Below are 16,608 nucleotides of genomic sequence, written 5' to 3' on the forward strand. Positions count from 1 at the left end.
TGAATTCATCAAAAATCAGCCGAAATCGTCATTGAAATTCATGGAAATGGAATTGAACATCTCCGAAACATCGATTTGTCGCATTTTGACCGAACATTTGGGTTTACGGTTTGTCCCGCACAAATTTACTGACGACCAAAAATTGCTCAGAATCAAACATTCGAAGGACATCATTAAAATGGTCAAAAGGACAAAAACTTCCTTCACAATACTGCGACTCGTGGCGAAACATGATGTTTCCAATATGATCCTGAAACGAAACGACAGAGTGCTGAATGGAAGGTACCGGACGAGCCGAAACCCAAAAAATCGCGCAAGGAGAAGTCAAAAGTGAAGACAATGCTAATTTGTTTTTATGATTCCAAGGGTATTGTCCACAAAAAAATTGTTCCACCCGCTCAAAACGTTAATGCGGTATTCTACCTTGGAGTTTTGAAGCGTTTGGTGCGCCGTATTCGACGTGTTCGGCCCTAGTATCGCAAAGATGAAAGTTGGCGTTTGTTGCACGATAATGCACCGTCTCATCGATCGACGCTTGTGACTGAATATTTCACCAAAAATCACCTTTTAACCACTAATCACTCCCCGCATTCACCTGATATGGCACCGTTTTCCTTTTCGGAAAAATGCATTTGCCCATAACAGGAAAGCATTATGCGGACGGAGAGGCCACGGCATATTGGCGGCCATATCGGCCAGCTAAAACACTCGTTCGACATGCTTTTGGACCGTGCACAAAGCTCTATTGAAGCAGAAGGAGGCTATTATGAATAAAATAAATTTGATTTTGCCGAAAAAACCATTTGTTGTTTTTTTTTAAGCCCTGCTTACTTTGGAACGCACTTTGTATGAGAACCCAACCACCATTAGAAATAAATTCATATGTTTTGTAATTAGACTTAACCTGTAATTAGACTTAAAATTTATATGTGTATACTTTTCACAGCTATTGGACAATTGTAACGTTGTTTTGAAGTGACCCAATTTTAGTATTAAAAAAACTAGAAAGAGGGATTTCTTGTGTTGAAACTTTGAAACAGTATTTGTTAATCACAAAAATGCGTCTGATTGAAAAAATGAAGAACCAGGTATTAGTAAGAGATTGGCTAACTTCTGAAAACATAAAAAAATCAACAAAATGATTTTCTATAATGTTAAAATATAGTTGGCGGTGATAGGAGACACTCTACAGATATCGCTTACTTAGGATTACTTTTTTCGAAAGCTGCACAAAATTTTAAACCTATTTTATTCGCTAAACAGGGCATAACAATTTGCCACGAAGTTGGTAACATTCACGAGGAAACGTCGGGGATCCTTTAAAATGTAAGTATATAGAAATGATTTATATCCATCTGTTAGCATACGATCATAACGATCAAAATCGAGTTCTTGCAAAATCTTTTTATTTGACAAGATATTTTCACAAGATTTGGCAGAAATTATTGGGCAAGGCAATGCTGAAATCTCTAAATATATAGTTGATATCAGACCATAAAGCATATACTAATGTACATACATACATAGCTGTCATACAAACAAACGATAAAAATCAAGGCTTGTATGAACAACATTTTCATTTGTGAAGGATATTATAGGCTATAGGGTACAACCGATGTTGACATTTTTTCTTGTTTTCAAACAAATTTTGCGGATATCTAATTTTATACATAAATACAAAAAAACATGATAAACTAAATGCTTTTAAACAAATTGTACAGAAAAAATGTAAATACACACGTATTTAAAACTCATACCTCCTCTTCATGTTTGATTTGCAGCTGTGCGATTTTTAATTGACTCTTAGCGGTGAATTTCTCGCGCAGTAAAATCAGTTCCGGCGGCCAATGTTGATCATCCGTTGTTGTTTCCGACAATAAAGTCTGCAAGAAAAACACAAAATTTAAGATTAATATTTGGCCTTCAAGTGTTGCTCGATTTACGCAACGGAAATGCATTTAATGGATGATTATAAAGAGTAACATGAGCTTTGGGAACATTTTAGCGATCGTTCCCTTAAAGTGGTAATACTCGAAGAAAAGACAGAGGAAAAGATAAAGCACTTTCAATAAAGAAAAATTTTTAAAACTCTACAAAACATGATCTCAAACAATTTGTAGAAAACTTCAACTGGCAACATGAAACCATACATATTGATATATTTAGAAATAACATGTGGCACACCGTACATGTGGCACTCTGTTTACATTGCAAGGAAACGAATTGATGGCCACGGCACCCATAACAAATTTATATGTACAAATACTTTTCGTTCTCTAATGTCTTCATTCATCAAGAGAATTCAGGAGTGGCGGGATTCGATAGTGAATTGTGGCTTGAATGTAGAACAATGAAAGTTCAATTTTTACCCCCGCTCTTGTGTGTGTCTGATGTTGTATAAATTTCGTAATTAGGGTGCCGCAAACTTCCCTTTGGAAATAGTTCAACGTTCAGTTCCCCTTTCAAGTCATAGATTTACCAAAAGTTCGCTTTGTTGACAGAGGGCTGGCATACAGACAGATGCAATAGCACGTTGTTTACAAGCGTCTTTAAGGAAAATTTACATGGAACATTTCATTTTCAACGGGTGTCAGCGAAGTAAACATTACTCTTAAACAAAGACACTGTATTGAATTTTTGATAAAAATAAAACCTCAAATATGGGCCATTCATCAAAGGCTGACTGCCCCCGAGTAACCTAAGTCGTTGGCTAGAAAAGTTTGAATTATCTTTCATCATGTAAATCGGTCTGAAAGACTACTTGATGTGGGACTTTTCTTTTAATAACCGCATTTTTAAGATCGTTACCTTATCCTTCGCTAAGTTCGAGCTCAGCTCTTCTTAAAAAATATAGAGTAATTGGAAAAAATTTAATTCAAGAGGCGGCGTGAATACAAGTGGCTAGCATCTTTTCTAGCTGTCATCGATTCGTCATTTCGCTGCCCACTTGTGAAAATCTTCATTTGTAAAAGCAAATTTTATAAATTCAAGCCGAAAAAATATAATACCGCTTTTTTTTAAGATTTGTTTTCCAGATTTTAATAAAGTTTTACAATTACGAATGGCCCAAACAAAAATTACTTTCGAATTGACAAATTCAAATAAATACAACTGATCTGTGACAATAAATTTTTGTTTTTTGTCATAAAGCTTATTATTTTTAAAATAGATTGCAAATAAAACACATTAAAAAAAAAAAAATAAAAATAAAGCCTTACACGGAAAACAGGAAACATATTCTCTTCTCAAGCGGAGCATATAAGAGGTATTCATATGAATTTTTCACTCAACATGAAGTATGATATAACGAACAATTCTGCATCATTAACTCAAAAATCACGTTTTTTGATTTATGCCGGTCTTGCAGCAAATGAGCGATATGTATATATTTCTGGACTAGGCAACACTAAGTGTTGCCAGGTACAATCTGACATTTCCATTGGAAAGTTTGACATTTTTTAGCATAATATCACTCAGAACGTTTTCTCATTTAATCGTGAATTGTTTTATTTACAGGGAATTAAAAAATTCATCTCGGCCAAAAAATGGAATTAACTCATGAACACTTTCGTGCGATCATTTTTCACAACTTTCGACGTGAATTATTACGACAAGAGTGCATCGATGAACTAAAATCTTTGTATGGCTATGAAGCACCATCCTATAGCACTGTGAAAAACTGGTACAACGAATTCAATCGTGGCCGACGCTCGCTCAAAGACGAATTCCGTGAAGGTCGTCCAAAAACAGCCGTTGTGCCAGAAAACATCGATGCCGTACGTGAACTGATAATGCAAGACCGTCATGTAACATACCTTCAGATAGAGGCATGCCTATGCATTTCTCCCACCAGCATACATTCGATATTGCATGAACACCTGGCCGTAAAAAAGGTTTGTTCTCGTTGGATCTCGCACAATTTGACAATCGCTCAAAAAAAGGCTCGTGTGGATTGGTGTAAAGAAATGCTGAAAAAATACGATCGCGGGCTTTAAAAGACGTTTATAAGATCGTCACAGGTGACGAATCATGGATCTATGCGTATGAGCCTGGAATAAAACAGCAATCGACCGTGTGGGTCTTCCAAGACGAGCGAAATCCAACGAAAAAAAAACCATTTTCGTTGATAAATATGCCTATTTTCATTATTAGGCCAGAAATATAGCAGCCCTCGTACATACAAATAATCTGGCAAGTGCTACTATAAAAAAAATAAATAAATGTATAAAGCAACTGTGTGTGTATTATATTCCGATGACGTTCGCAAATGAACGATTCATTGATATTATTCAGGAAAATTCACGATTTTTTTATTTCCCTGTAGAATCAATTTATATCCCTTTTAATGAAAACAAGCAAACACCGACAATGGAAAACATATCCATATGTAAGTAGTACGTAAACCGTTAGGCGTTCGTATATACTGTGTATACATACTGATGTATGTAAAGTAAAGGAAATTGCGCAATTAGCTACTGCTGTGAATTTTCAAAATATTTACATTTTTATATATTTATGTACATACTATGTCTACTTCTAAGTGTACAAAATATATGTTTCAGAAATTTACAATATATGAAACATTCACCAAAAAGGTTAATGCGATGTACTTTTAAAATCACTGCAAATATTTTCGAAAATAAAGGAATATATCATTACCAAAATTATCGTAATTCTACAAAGTGGTCGAGAGTGAAGCGAAATTTTTGAAAATATTTAAGAGTAAAAAGCAATCCATTTTTTTTTTCCATAAAATTAAAAGATTTATTTAGCGTAGCTAGAAAGATCGAACCGTTGGAGATAATAGGGACGGGGGTATTGGCAAAAAAATTGCGACAATTGATTTTCACAAACTTCTTTTGAGGCAAATTCAACCAAATTAATCACCATAGACAGAAACAGATGCCAGGTCCGAACAATGAGGTGTATGCATAAGAATTTCCAGCCAAGCCCAAAATTTCTGTCGAGTCACAATCCATTTGTTTGGTATCATACTGATGTAAGCTTCTGAGCGATTGCTGAAAGCCGATCCGAGCCCAAAGCTAACGAATGTGAGAACTCAGCGCTGATCGCTGTTAAGTACCGCAGAGTTGAAGCAAGTTCAGCGTAGAATTCAGAGCGTACTTTTCTAGTATACTGGTACATATTTGCTTTTTAATTTTAATTTGGTATTTTTTATGCTTATGCAAGCGATAACGTAGACATGGATCCCTCAGATAAATAGTATTTTTCTTCACCAAACCCGGTTTTTTGTAGGCGAGAAGACGACAGGAAAGACACTTTATGTTCTTGTTCGTACAAGTTTCAGTTTTCGCAAAGAATTTAGTTCGAATAAAATTCTATTTAAAACAAGAAATGTAATTAATTGCTGATTGTTTAACTTCGCAATAGATTAATATCGCAAACAGCCAAAAACGTAGACCCGTGGCCCGTGCCAGCTGATACGAACTATCTTATGGGCGCGCAATGTAAGTGAACAGCGAAAAACGCTACTCCCTTCTCTCTTTGCCGTAGGATGCCGTAGGAATCCACGCCATTTGGATTTTTGCCGTAGAAACGTGTCAGCGGATTGCTCTCTCACAACGCAGGGTTGCCAATCTCGATATACTGTAGTAATTATAAAAGTTGTCTGCAACATGTTTGAGAGTCGAATGCTATTATTTATAAATATATAAACTATTATAATTCTAATAGTTTGTTTTCAGTTTTGATATTTTATATTATAAAAAAATGTAATTGAAAACAGAGATGTGTACAAAACTATATATGCGTATATTGTTCAAATAAAAACAAACAAAGATGGCTGATTTCTGCGTTTTTACCACGGGCTCAACTTATAACACATTTTACTCGCTAAGGAAGGCACAGGAAGGAAGGAGGTAGGGTTTTTGGCTGTTTCTGCTATAAGAAACTTCCGTAATAAGTTTGACCTTGAAAATATTATTAGCGGATATTCCAAATATTTTTCGACCACATTCATGGTAATTTCTAGTAACTAAAATAAGAGATCATCATTCTAACATACAAAAGAACAACAAGCGAGACGGCACCGAAAACTGTATCGTATTGATCACTGGACTTGGACTCGACGATTTTCATTATTTTATCCCTATTTTTGACAATTGGCCTTCTAGAACGTTTGGCATCCTTGTCATAAAAACGCAATCTATCAAATCGAAGTTCGTCATGTCTGGCAGTTAAAGTATCAGCACCATAAACACTTTTCACATTTTCAGCCAAAATATGACCTATTTAATTATCTTTAAAGCGTGTATTACTGCGTCTGTGACTTTTTTCAAATACTGTGAACTTCAATTCAGCAATCTAAATTAGCTGAAAATTGACGCAATGACGCCATGAATAGATAAGTATGTGTACACAAATGCTGAGATATTATGTACATTTTTAACATATCGACATAAATATACATAAGTACATATGTATAGTCATTCATCTATGCTAGGCTAAGCCCCTTTATACATTTATACAAACTTGAGTATGATTTTCAACGAATAAACCAGCAGTTGCCCGCCAATAATTGGCTTCTAACGGTCAGATATAAATCAAATTAAAGTATCCACACATACATATAAATATTCTATTAGGCGCATAGCATTAATAAAAGCTAAGTGACAACAACGTTAGAAGTGTCCGTTAAATTTCGATTTTGCTCCAAAGGCACAGGGTGTTAGCAGTGGAAAATAATTTAAATATTTGTACGTTTAAATTAGAATTATTTAAATCATTTAGAATGAATAGAAGAGAAGCAACAACAGATGAGACAAGGAAACAGCAGTGACCTACAAAAGTGTGAAAGCACCAAAGTATTAAGGGGTTTTGCTGAATTTATGGCCTAATGGCCAAGGGTATTTATATACAGATCGGCCTATAACATGTGGGAAATTGTGTAAAAGTAAATTTTCCTTTAAGTAAATCATAGTCATTTCATTTTTTTTAATTTTGCTTTGAATTTCCACACAACTCTTTCAAAGCACTATTTATTTAAGATATAGAGTTCGAAATCAACCATTTCTAAAATTTCTTTATTCTTTTTGCTCCCTTAATTTCTAGACAATAGATATGTAGTTTCTTTATGTTTTAATGAAATATTATTATTTGGCCGTTCATTAAAACAAGAAATCTAACTCCGGGCCTAAACGACAACGAAATCGATAAAATTGCATCAGAAATTAATGAAGAATTTCTGCCGCTTTTGTCTTTAAACTATTCCAAATAGCATCACTAAATGTTTACTTTCAAATGTCGCGTTGCCTTGATCAATAATTTCATTTCAGTAATCATGAATGTGCTCATGAAATGTCAAAAAAAAGGAATTGCTCGGATACTTGACATTTTCGAATGTTGCAATATTTTTACGTCGAATATGATGCCTTGCTATATTGCAGCAGCAGCGTTTGAAAAGCAACGCTACTCCCGTAGCATTGCTTTTTGCTATTGTGACCGCTCTCACTTTGACGGGAGCCATAGCAGAACAATGTAAAAGTATATGCTGTGCTCTGCTCGGAGTTTTGTTAGGTAAAAAACTATAGCTGTAGCAATAGCAAAAAGTGAAGTGATGTGCTCTGCTCTGGCGTAGCCGTAGCAAAAAATTGGGAGCAGAGCTAATAAAAAAATTTCATGTGCTACAGCTCTTGCATGTATTTGTTGTTTCTTTTTTGCTATAAAAATATTATTGAGATTCATCGATATACATATGTATGTACATATGTAATTTTAAATTTAGTAAGACATCGTTTTTTTGAGGTCGTTTATGTTATTATGTCGGAAAAGATATACAGAGAAACCTCTCCTAACGGACACCTCCATTAGACGGACACCTCCCTTGGGCGGACATTTTTTCATACACCAAGTTTTAAGTACAATTTTCAGAACAAATCGCCCTCCCTTAGGCGGACACTCTCTTGGCCGGACGCGGACAGTTCATTGCTACAAAGTTGGACGAAACCCCTCTACTAAGCCGACACGAAGCTCTTATCGGACATTGACTTCTGTTTTCATAAAAAATCAATCAAAAACCTCTCTTGGGCGGACGCGAACCCCTCGTAAGCGGACAAAATATGAGAATGTGTGTATGGCGTATGTATAAATAACAGATTATAACAAATGAAAAAAGGGGACTCCCCGAATTCAATGTAATTAGGCTGTTCACGGTAAGGTGGTTATCGAGTTATGTGGTTATGTGATTAAGTGAACAACAACAAAATGCGGTATGACAAAATAACCAAAGTTGACCAACCTAGGCCCTTGTTTACAGATTATGTGGTTATTTGCTGATGACACAGTGGTTGAAAGAACTCGACAAAAAAATGGAGTTGGAAAACAGAAAAGTACTTTTGTTTTTAGACAACGCAGCATCCCACCCCCGAGATATAAGTTTGAAAAATGTTAATATACTATTTCTGCCTAGTAACACCACTTCAGGATCAAGAAATTATTCAAAATTTTAAAATTCACTACCGAAACTCTCAGGTTAAAAATATTTTGGTAAGCATAGAGACTGGTTCGCCAAAAAAAAAAATATAAACGTTTTAGAGGCAATACATTTCATAAAAGAAGCCTGGGCAAATGTTCAACCGCAAACCGTAAAAAATTGCTTCCAAAAGACAGGATTTGACAAAAATAGAAATCTGGCTCCTGAATTCGATCCCGAATATGACTTGTCGTTATCAACGCTGGCTTAGATTTTTGAATTATCAAAAGCCCTTGGAGAGTGTACTCATTTAAATCCGGATGACTTTGTCCAAATAGATAATAATGCATGGACCGAAAGCTCAGACTTCGAGGTAGACGTTATAATTGACGAAACCATAGAAACTATTGACAATAATAGTACTGATAATGAGAGTACTACCGAAGAAAGAAATGAAATTTTCTCAAACGAAACCGCATTGACTGCCGTTTCAAATTTAAAAAGATTTTGTAGCGTCGACCTTATTGCATTCGGATTGTTGCAAAATTTGGAAAGCCATCTGCAAAAAAACTTAAGCCAGTCTACAATTACCCAGTTTTTCAAGCAATGAATTTAATATTTATATTTTTTATATATTACTTCATGTGAATTTACATGAAATTTATATGAATTTTTGAAGTATGTACATAATACATATGTACATTCCTGTTTGAACAATGTTATATGAATTGTTTTGTATTTAAATCTGAAAGTGGTGTGTATTAAGGACATAATAAAATTAAAAATTTATAAAATAGCTACCCACTCCATTGAGCGGACACCTCTCATTTGCGGACAAAAGTTGACTGACGGTGAGTGTCCACCTAAGTGAGTTTTCACTGTAGATCCTGCAGCAGCTGTTTACAAATAGAAGTGACAACGTCATATATGTATGTATGTATAACACTCGCACGTAGTAATTATGTACATGCTCTTCAACACCACAAAAATAACAAACCAGGTCCTTTTAACGAGTTCTGCCCACGTGCCACTTCATAAACAGATTCATAAATGCGCATGTCAGCGCATGTTTCAACACCGACCGAACCCTAGAGGAACCACACATGTTTGTTGTTTGTGTTATTCTTCACTTTCGTCAATATTTGTTTATTATTGTAAGTTTTGAAGGGATACGTACACAGGTAAATGTTAACTTCTGTTCACACCTCTCGTGACATAATAAACAAGACAACGGAAATTATACATGTTATTGTTTTTCTTCATGAATGCATAGAGTGCAAGTTTTGTAAACAAAGCATCGAAGTGATTTGTAGAAAGAGCCATTTAAATAGTGACGTAATGAAATTGAAAGGGTTATTGTTTTCTAACTATTTTAATGATAAAAACAATACAAAAAAAGTAATCTTAATAACATTCGGCTTTTGGCCTTATTTGTACTAGTTTAAGCCAACCTCGATTCGTCTATATTTGAAGAATGACGAGTCGAACCAATAACAAGTTAGAAAGAAAGATGAATATTCGAATTCGAGGAATTTAAATTTGAATTTGTTTTTTTTTCTTCTTATTTAATTTTATTTACATGTATTTATGTATGCACATCAATTTTAAACACCTTGCATATACATACATATATTTTTATATAACTTAAGAGAGCATTATAGAAAATCGAAGATATTCTAAGGTCCTTGCATTTTATTACATTGGTTTCCACATACATTTTTTTGTATACTATAGGTAGAAATAAATAAGTATATGAAATTTGTAAAAAAAAAAAAACAAAAACTCAGATGTATTTTCTTCGTTTTTCTACAAGTGATATACATATAAGAATAACAGTCTATATGTACATACATATGTATGTATCGGTATGTCGGATTAGCGTATAATCAGTCATAGGACTGTGTCGAATAAAATTGTCCGATTTTTATAAAGTTATATATATTATTTGAAATTTTTATTTTAGATTTGAAAAATGAAAGATGAAATTATGAATTATGTTTTTTTAATCACAAATTTAATTTTTCCGGAACCCCTTTCATTAGCTGCTGAAGACGACTTTCTTTTAAGGTCTGGTATGTTTTTTGTTGCCTCTATCACCCTTTTTTACTACAGCCGAGTAGCTCCCGATCTGACTTAATTCTGAACAGTTAGGTGGATTTGGTTCTATATTACTCCATTACGTTGGAACCACTCTAATGCTATTTTGCTATAGTCACATCACAGCATTCGAACTTTTTAAGAAAATCTTTCCTCAGTTTCTTAGCTCGTTTTTTATCGGTTTCGTTCTTGGCAGCGTTTCTATCCGGAACTTTTTGTACCTTGTACATCTTCAGCCCAGCTTCCTTCTGCGTCCCGCGTACTAAGCAGCCAATGTTCATCGCCAATTTCCTTCCCGAAATGCTTGAATCTTTCTTGATAATGATCACAACGTTCTTCGCCTTTCTTTTTGAAAATTTTTAATGTTTTCGCGCATTTCCACTTCGCTAGCTATTTTCGCGTAAAATAAGTTTTTATTGAGCCTTACGGACGTATAATATTTTCTGACATTTACTTCAGAGCTATTAAAATAAACAAATTTTTACTTGAAATTTTTAATTCTATTGGACGCAAATTTTTTACATAAACAATTTATTTATTTTAACCATTTTTAGGAATTCGTCCGAAGCAACAAAATATTAGATTTTTGATGTGACACGAACCCATGACCTAAAAGCTCCCAGCCTTAATGGACGCGTACTAATTAGTGTACGCTTAAATATAAAAATCCAGACTATCCTCAATATCTTCCAAGTTTTTGCATCTTAATTGAGAATTTAATTGTAATTCCAATCTTATCCAAAACTTCTACTCAACCTAAAAGTCAATTAAACATTTGGCCATGATATCCCTCTAACTTTCCCTTAATTGACTTATCACTTTTGCTGCAGTATTTACGAGTATTTCCTCTCGCAATTAAAAAATACTTTAAGGCAAAAATAACAACAATTATTCTCCAACTGCATGCAGCATATCCGCAAATAATCATTTGCTTTTAGTTTTGAGAACTCTCTTTTCGCCAATTGCACTTTCAAGGGAAATCAATAAAAGATTAAAGGCCAAATCTTGGTGAGATTACAGCACTAATGAAATGTTCATCAATCAGGAACTTTTTGTTTTCGTTTGCAAGTTAAGTCGTACACTCGTACATACATTATATGTACACACATGTACAACGTGCTAGTTATGCACACAAAGTTTTTGTTTTTGTTTTTAATTCCGCTTATCGGCTGTTGCTATTTTTGTGTAAGCTTATATTCTTTGTTCAATATAATCATCAATCGATTAAAACGCATAAACGATTGCTTTAGTCACTGACTAAATTAATTTGGCGCATTCGCACTCGCACAGCGTTCCTTTGGACTCGGAAAATTGCATGAACTTTGGAGAGTCCAACAAATGGCTGCAGCAACATTTATTCTTACATATGAGCAGCATACAAATTTGCGGTATTCCGAGTGTTTTAAATACATATGTACGCTTATACATATGTACATACTTAATCATGCATGCAACATAAATATGTGAAGAAGAAAATACGTGCAACCGTTGCATTACAGTGTTGTTGTAGTTTTATTTATAGCTGGACACACGGACAACACTTGCTGTGGAGACAATTTTGGTTGTTTTTAGCAACGGTTTTATTTAAGGAAAAAATATCCACAGTCCACCGAAGCTGGAATACCCTTCACAGATTTTATGAAGATCTTTATCTTGATTATAATCGGTCAATTTGAACGTCAATTATACGCTATAGTGGTTCGATCTAAACAATTGAAGCATGTTCGCGAATAACGTTGTAAGCGACAATTTATTCAAAACCGGTTTTTTGCAGATTGCTGTTATAATGGCTCTCTTTTATCAATCCAAATCAAAATTAGGCATATTATTGCACTTGTTCGTATCCAAATCGCATTTTAATACAAGCACTCAGTGGAATAACGTTTCAAGTGACTTATTTATTGTGTGTACAATGGCAAAAAGTGAGTGTTCTCGTGTGCTTGATAAGTGTGTTAGAGGCTCCAAAAGGAAAATAAATTTAGAAAATTGAAAATATTTCAATAATAAAAAGCTAAGAAATAGTGGGCAATCTTATATTAATAGAAAAAAACAAGTTATACCAGCAAAAAATGTCCCAAAGCAGGTATAGTGGAAAAACGTTTTAAGTACATAATTTTTATTTCATATACATTTTGAACTATTTTGTAATAGATGTTTGATTGCCATTGTAATTTCTATTGTGCAAAACTTGATAATGAACAAATGAAGAACCTTTTTGATAACTTTTATAGCAAAAATTATAACGAGCAATGTTTATTTCTATCCTCACTTCTTGAATTGAGCGAGCCTAAAAGAAGAAGAGTTGAAGAGGGGAGTTCTATACGAAATACAACAGTACTTTATTTTTTGGTGCTTTCCAACGGAAAAAGAGAGAGAGTGTGCAAAAAATGTTTTGTCACACATTTCAGGTAAATATTTTCTTGTTGTTGTTTTTAGGTAAAGGTTAAAGGTAAAATATGGGAAAAACATTGATGATCAGCGAGGAAAACATGAAAATCGTTCCCACAAAATCATAGAACAGGAAAAAGTGAGCGTTGATGAACCCATAGTAAGCTTTCCCAGCCAAGAAAGTCACTATGAGCGTTCAACATCTCAAAAAATTGTCTTAACCCCAATTTAAATATTAAAACAATGTACGAGTTATACAAAGTTAAATATCCGGATACCTAAATTTCGTACGACACATACATACATATAAGCACATTTTTCATACAGAAGTGATACTTGCAAGGTTTGTGATAAGTATTTTATTGATATGATTCTCGCTGAAAATACGGAACGATTTGAAAATATTCAAAAATTGGCGACAGCTCATCACGAGCAAGCAGATAAAGCATATGCGCTACTTCGAGATGATTCCAACGCTGGCAAAAATTCACAAAATACCGTAGTCATATGTGTCGATATGCAGCAAGTGATTTTCACACCGAATCTCACACATTCTGATGTATTTTATCAGCGACAGTATTCCAATTATAATTTTGCTGTCCATAATATCTCAGAAAATACGGTCGATATGTACACATGGCACGAAACGATTGCTAAAAGAGGAGCTGCTGAAATAGCTTCATGTATTTGGAAACACATTACATCAAAATTCAGTATTCTGGAAACTGATCAAATTAGAAAATTGATTATATGGTCCGATAGATGCGTTGGACAAAATAACAACTGGCTTATGATTGCTTTGTGCCACAGCCTTCTGACCAAATACTTTTCTGAAGTGAATCAAAAATTTCTTACTTCAGGGCACAGCTTTCTGCCATGCGACCGGGATTTTGCACTTATCGAAAATAAGAAAAAAACAGCTCAACTTTATACACCAGCAGATGTGTGTCATATGATTCATTTTGCAAGGCCTTCGAATCCATTCCACATTCATGAAATGGCTCCATATGAATTTAAAAACTTCGAGATGCTAGTCAAAAATTTATATAGAAATCCTTTGTGCAAAATAACTGCTGCAAAGTGGATACAAATTTCTAGAGACGATCCAAACACACTTAGAATGTGTAAGCAGCATAATATAGCAGAAACATGGACTTCTTATAATTTGCGCTCAAAAAAACAGAAATTATGCGAATTATACTTTGCCATATGATCTATATAAAAGTAAGTGATGAAAAGAAGAAGGACCTTCTGGCAATGGCGTCGTATTTACCAGAAAACTATGCACAGTTTTATAAACAGTTATGCTATTTACTATATATCCGTTGTGAATTACATTTTGCGGAAATATCGTTTAAATTTATTTGAAATAAGAGATTTTTCGTTTTGTTTATAACCTTCTTTGTTTGTTTGTATTACTGAAATACAAGTTTTTTGGTTTTAAAACTTTTACTTTCCAAATACGTTGACGGAAAAACATTTCAAACGCCATCCTACTATATGTTATGCATAGTGGAATAACGTGTTAACATCCATTTAATTTTGGATATAAAACGTTTTTCCATTTAAAGAGTTTAATATCGTTTTTTTATTAGTTTAACTATTTTATTAATTTTTTATTTCAATTTATTCATTCTAAATAGACAGATTACTATTAAAAAAATAAAAAAAATCCAAAATAGATAAAACTTTAAGCTTTAAACGTTTATTTCATTTCCTGAACATTTCTAAATCTGTCGCTTAGAACGTTATTCGCGAACATGCTTCAATTTGTGATTGTAGCGTTGCCTTGGACAATAATATATATCAAATTTGGTGAAAATATCTTGCAAATAAAAATGTTTCCTCCTGATTTTGTTTAATCAGTTTGTATAGCAGCTATATGCTTTAGTGGTCCGATATCGGCACTTTCGACAAACGAGCAATTTCTTGGGAAGAAAAGATCGTGTGCAAAATATTAGATCGATATCTCAAATACTGAAGATATAACATTTATATACACGTAAATTATAGGGTCTTCGACGTTTACTTACAAAACTCGTGGTAAATTTAACAAACCCTGTTTAGAGTTTTTTTTATCTAAATCATGCCGTTTATATATGAAAAGACTAAAATAACAGGTCAGCACCATTGCGAAAACAGTATGTGAATGGGTTTTAGGTCCTTCATTACAAGCAAGGCACATTTGTATTATTTGGTATTATTCAATCCGAGATTTAAAATATTTTAAATGTCGAAATCAAAAAATTTAATGTCGATGCCGAGAAACTTAACAAAAAAACGAAATATTTCAACACCCCACATTTGCCGAATGGCGCTAAACCGGTTTTACTCAACTAAGAAATTATTGTTAATATCATATAACTTTTTATGATAACAATTATGAAAACTTCAAAATCGACTAAAAATCGTATCTACTCTCTGTCTGTCTAACAGTTTATACTTATAAGCTTAAGAGCTATCACTCTTTCGACTGCCGAGAAAGGATCATCGAAAATTATATTTAAGGAATTTTTACTGCGAATTTTTAACATAATTTTTTCTGAAAAAAAACCTAAAAATTCGGTTTATAACTAGTTAACTGCAAGAAATGTCAACTCTATACAGTACACGCTAAATGTATTTACCGCCTTCATCATCAAGAGATTGGCACACATTTATATGTAATACTCAAATGTATTTTAAAAAATTATATTACCAAAGAACTGCCAAAATATCACCGTTAATCACAATACATCGACACACAACGTCGATTTCGATTCTGCCGGTACTTGGTTATATTTATAGAGCTGTCACCAACAATTTTCCACACACAAGTTAAAAATTATTTGAGTATTTATTTTTAAGAATTGCGTTGCCACTGTTTAACAGAATTTACACACAGGTCAAAATCTGATATTTATTTTACTTTTGCATTTGCATACATTGCATTAATTATTTTAGAAAACGTGTTTACTTTTTTCTAAAAATCATTTCACTTTTCACCACACGCATTCTTGTTCAAAATAGTACGTATTTAAGCACTTTAAATGACATAGACACGATTTGTCCTCTATTTCGATCAACATAGAATTCGAGCATAACACTAGACCGTTTACTCAATGAACGCACGCAAACAAATCTCACGATGTACTGATGCTGTTCACTAACAAATCGAAAACTTTTAATATTGAAAAACAATGCGCAGCGTGAGAGAGAGGAACGTTGAAAGCATCTTCACTGGATGATAACAGAGCGCAAAAGTGGAGAGTTAGAGAGTGAATGGAGAAAATCTGGACCAACGAAATGAAATTAACTTTGGAATGATCATTAGTATGAGAAAAATATCAAATAGAAAATCAATTGCTGAGGGACAATGTCGAACTAGAGAACTTGCAACAAGAACTTTGGTTTATTTATTTGTAATTATGTGCTATGCGTAATGAGACAACAAGTTCAATGGCATTAAATAAGTGGATCTTTTACGTAATAAACTCTATCAAGGTTAAGCACTGAATATAATAAAATCGTTCTTTTGGACTCTATGTATACTATCTTAACAGGGTAGTGTTCAACTAATTGCATTAAGATACCTTAAATATTAGCGGATATGAGATTACACCCAACACTTTTTTTAAACGATTTATTTTTACACGGATTTGAAAGATTTTTTTATCTAGTACGGTTTCAAAATCACTGCCTTGTAATTATGT

At 33.7% G+C, this 16,608-nt stretch overlaps 1 protein-coding gene across 12 annotated transcripts in view; it reads right to left on the reverse strand.

Annotated features, from left to right (window-relative positions):
• Positions 1–16,608, reverse strand: part of LOC105223981 (pericentrin) — a 77,313-nt gene that overhangs the window by 24,646 nt on the left and 36,059 nt on the right. For all 12 annotated transcript variants that reach the window (XM_049459293.1, XM_049459296.1, XM_049459291.1 and 9 more), the window contains one exon: positions 1,758–1,883. In XM_049459293.1, coding sequence (XP_049315250.1) covers positions 1,758–1,883 — 126 coding nt within the window. The remainder of the gene's footprint in view (positions 1–1,757; positions 1,884–16,608) is intronic.

Source organism: Bactrocera dorsalis, chromosome 5 (genome assembly GCF_023373825.1).
Source record: "Bactrocera dorsalis isolate Fly_Bdor chromosome 5, ASM2337382v1, whole genome shotgun sequence".
In the NCBI taxonomy this organism is placed as follows: Eukaryota; Metazoa; Arthropoda; class Insecta; order Diptera; family Tephritidae; genus Bactrocera; species Bactrocera dorsalis.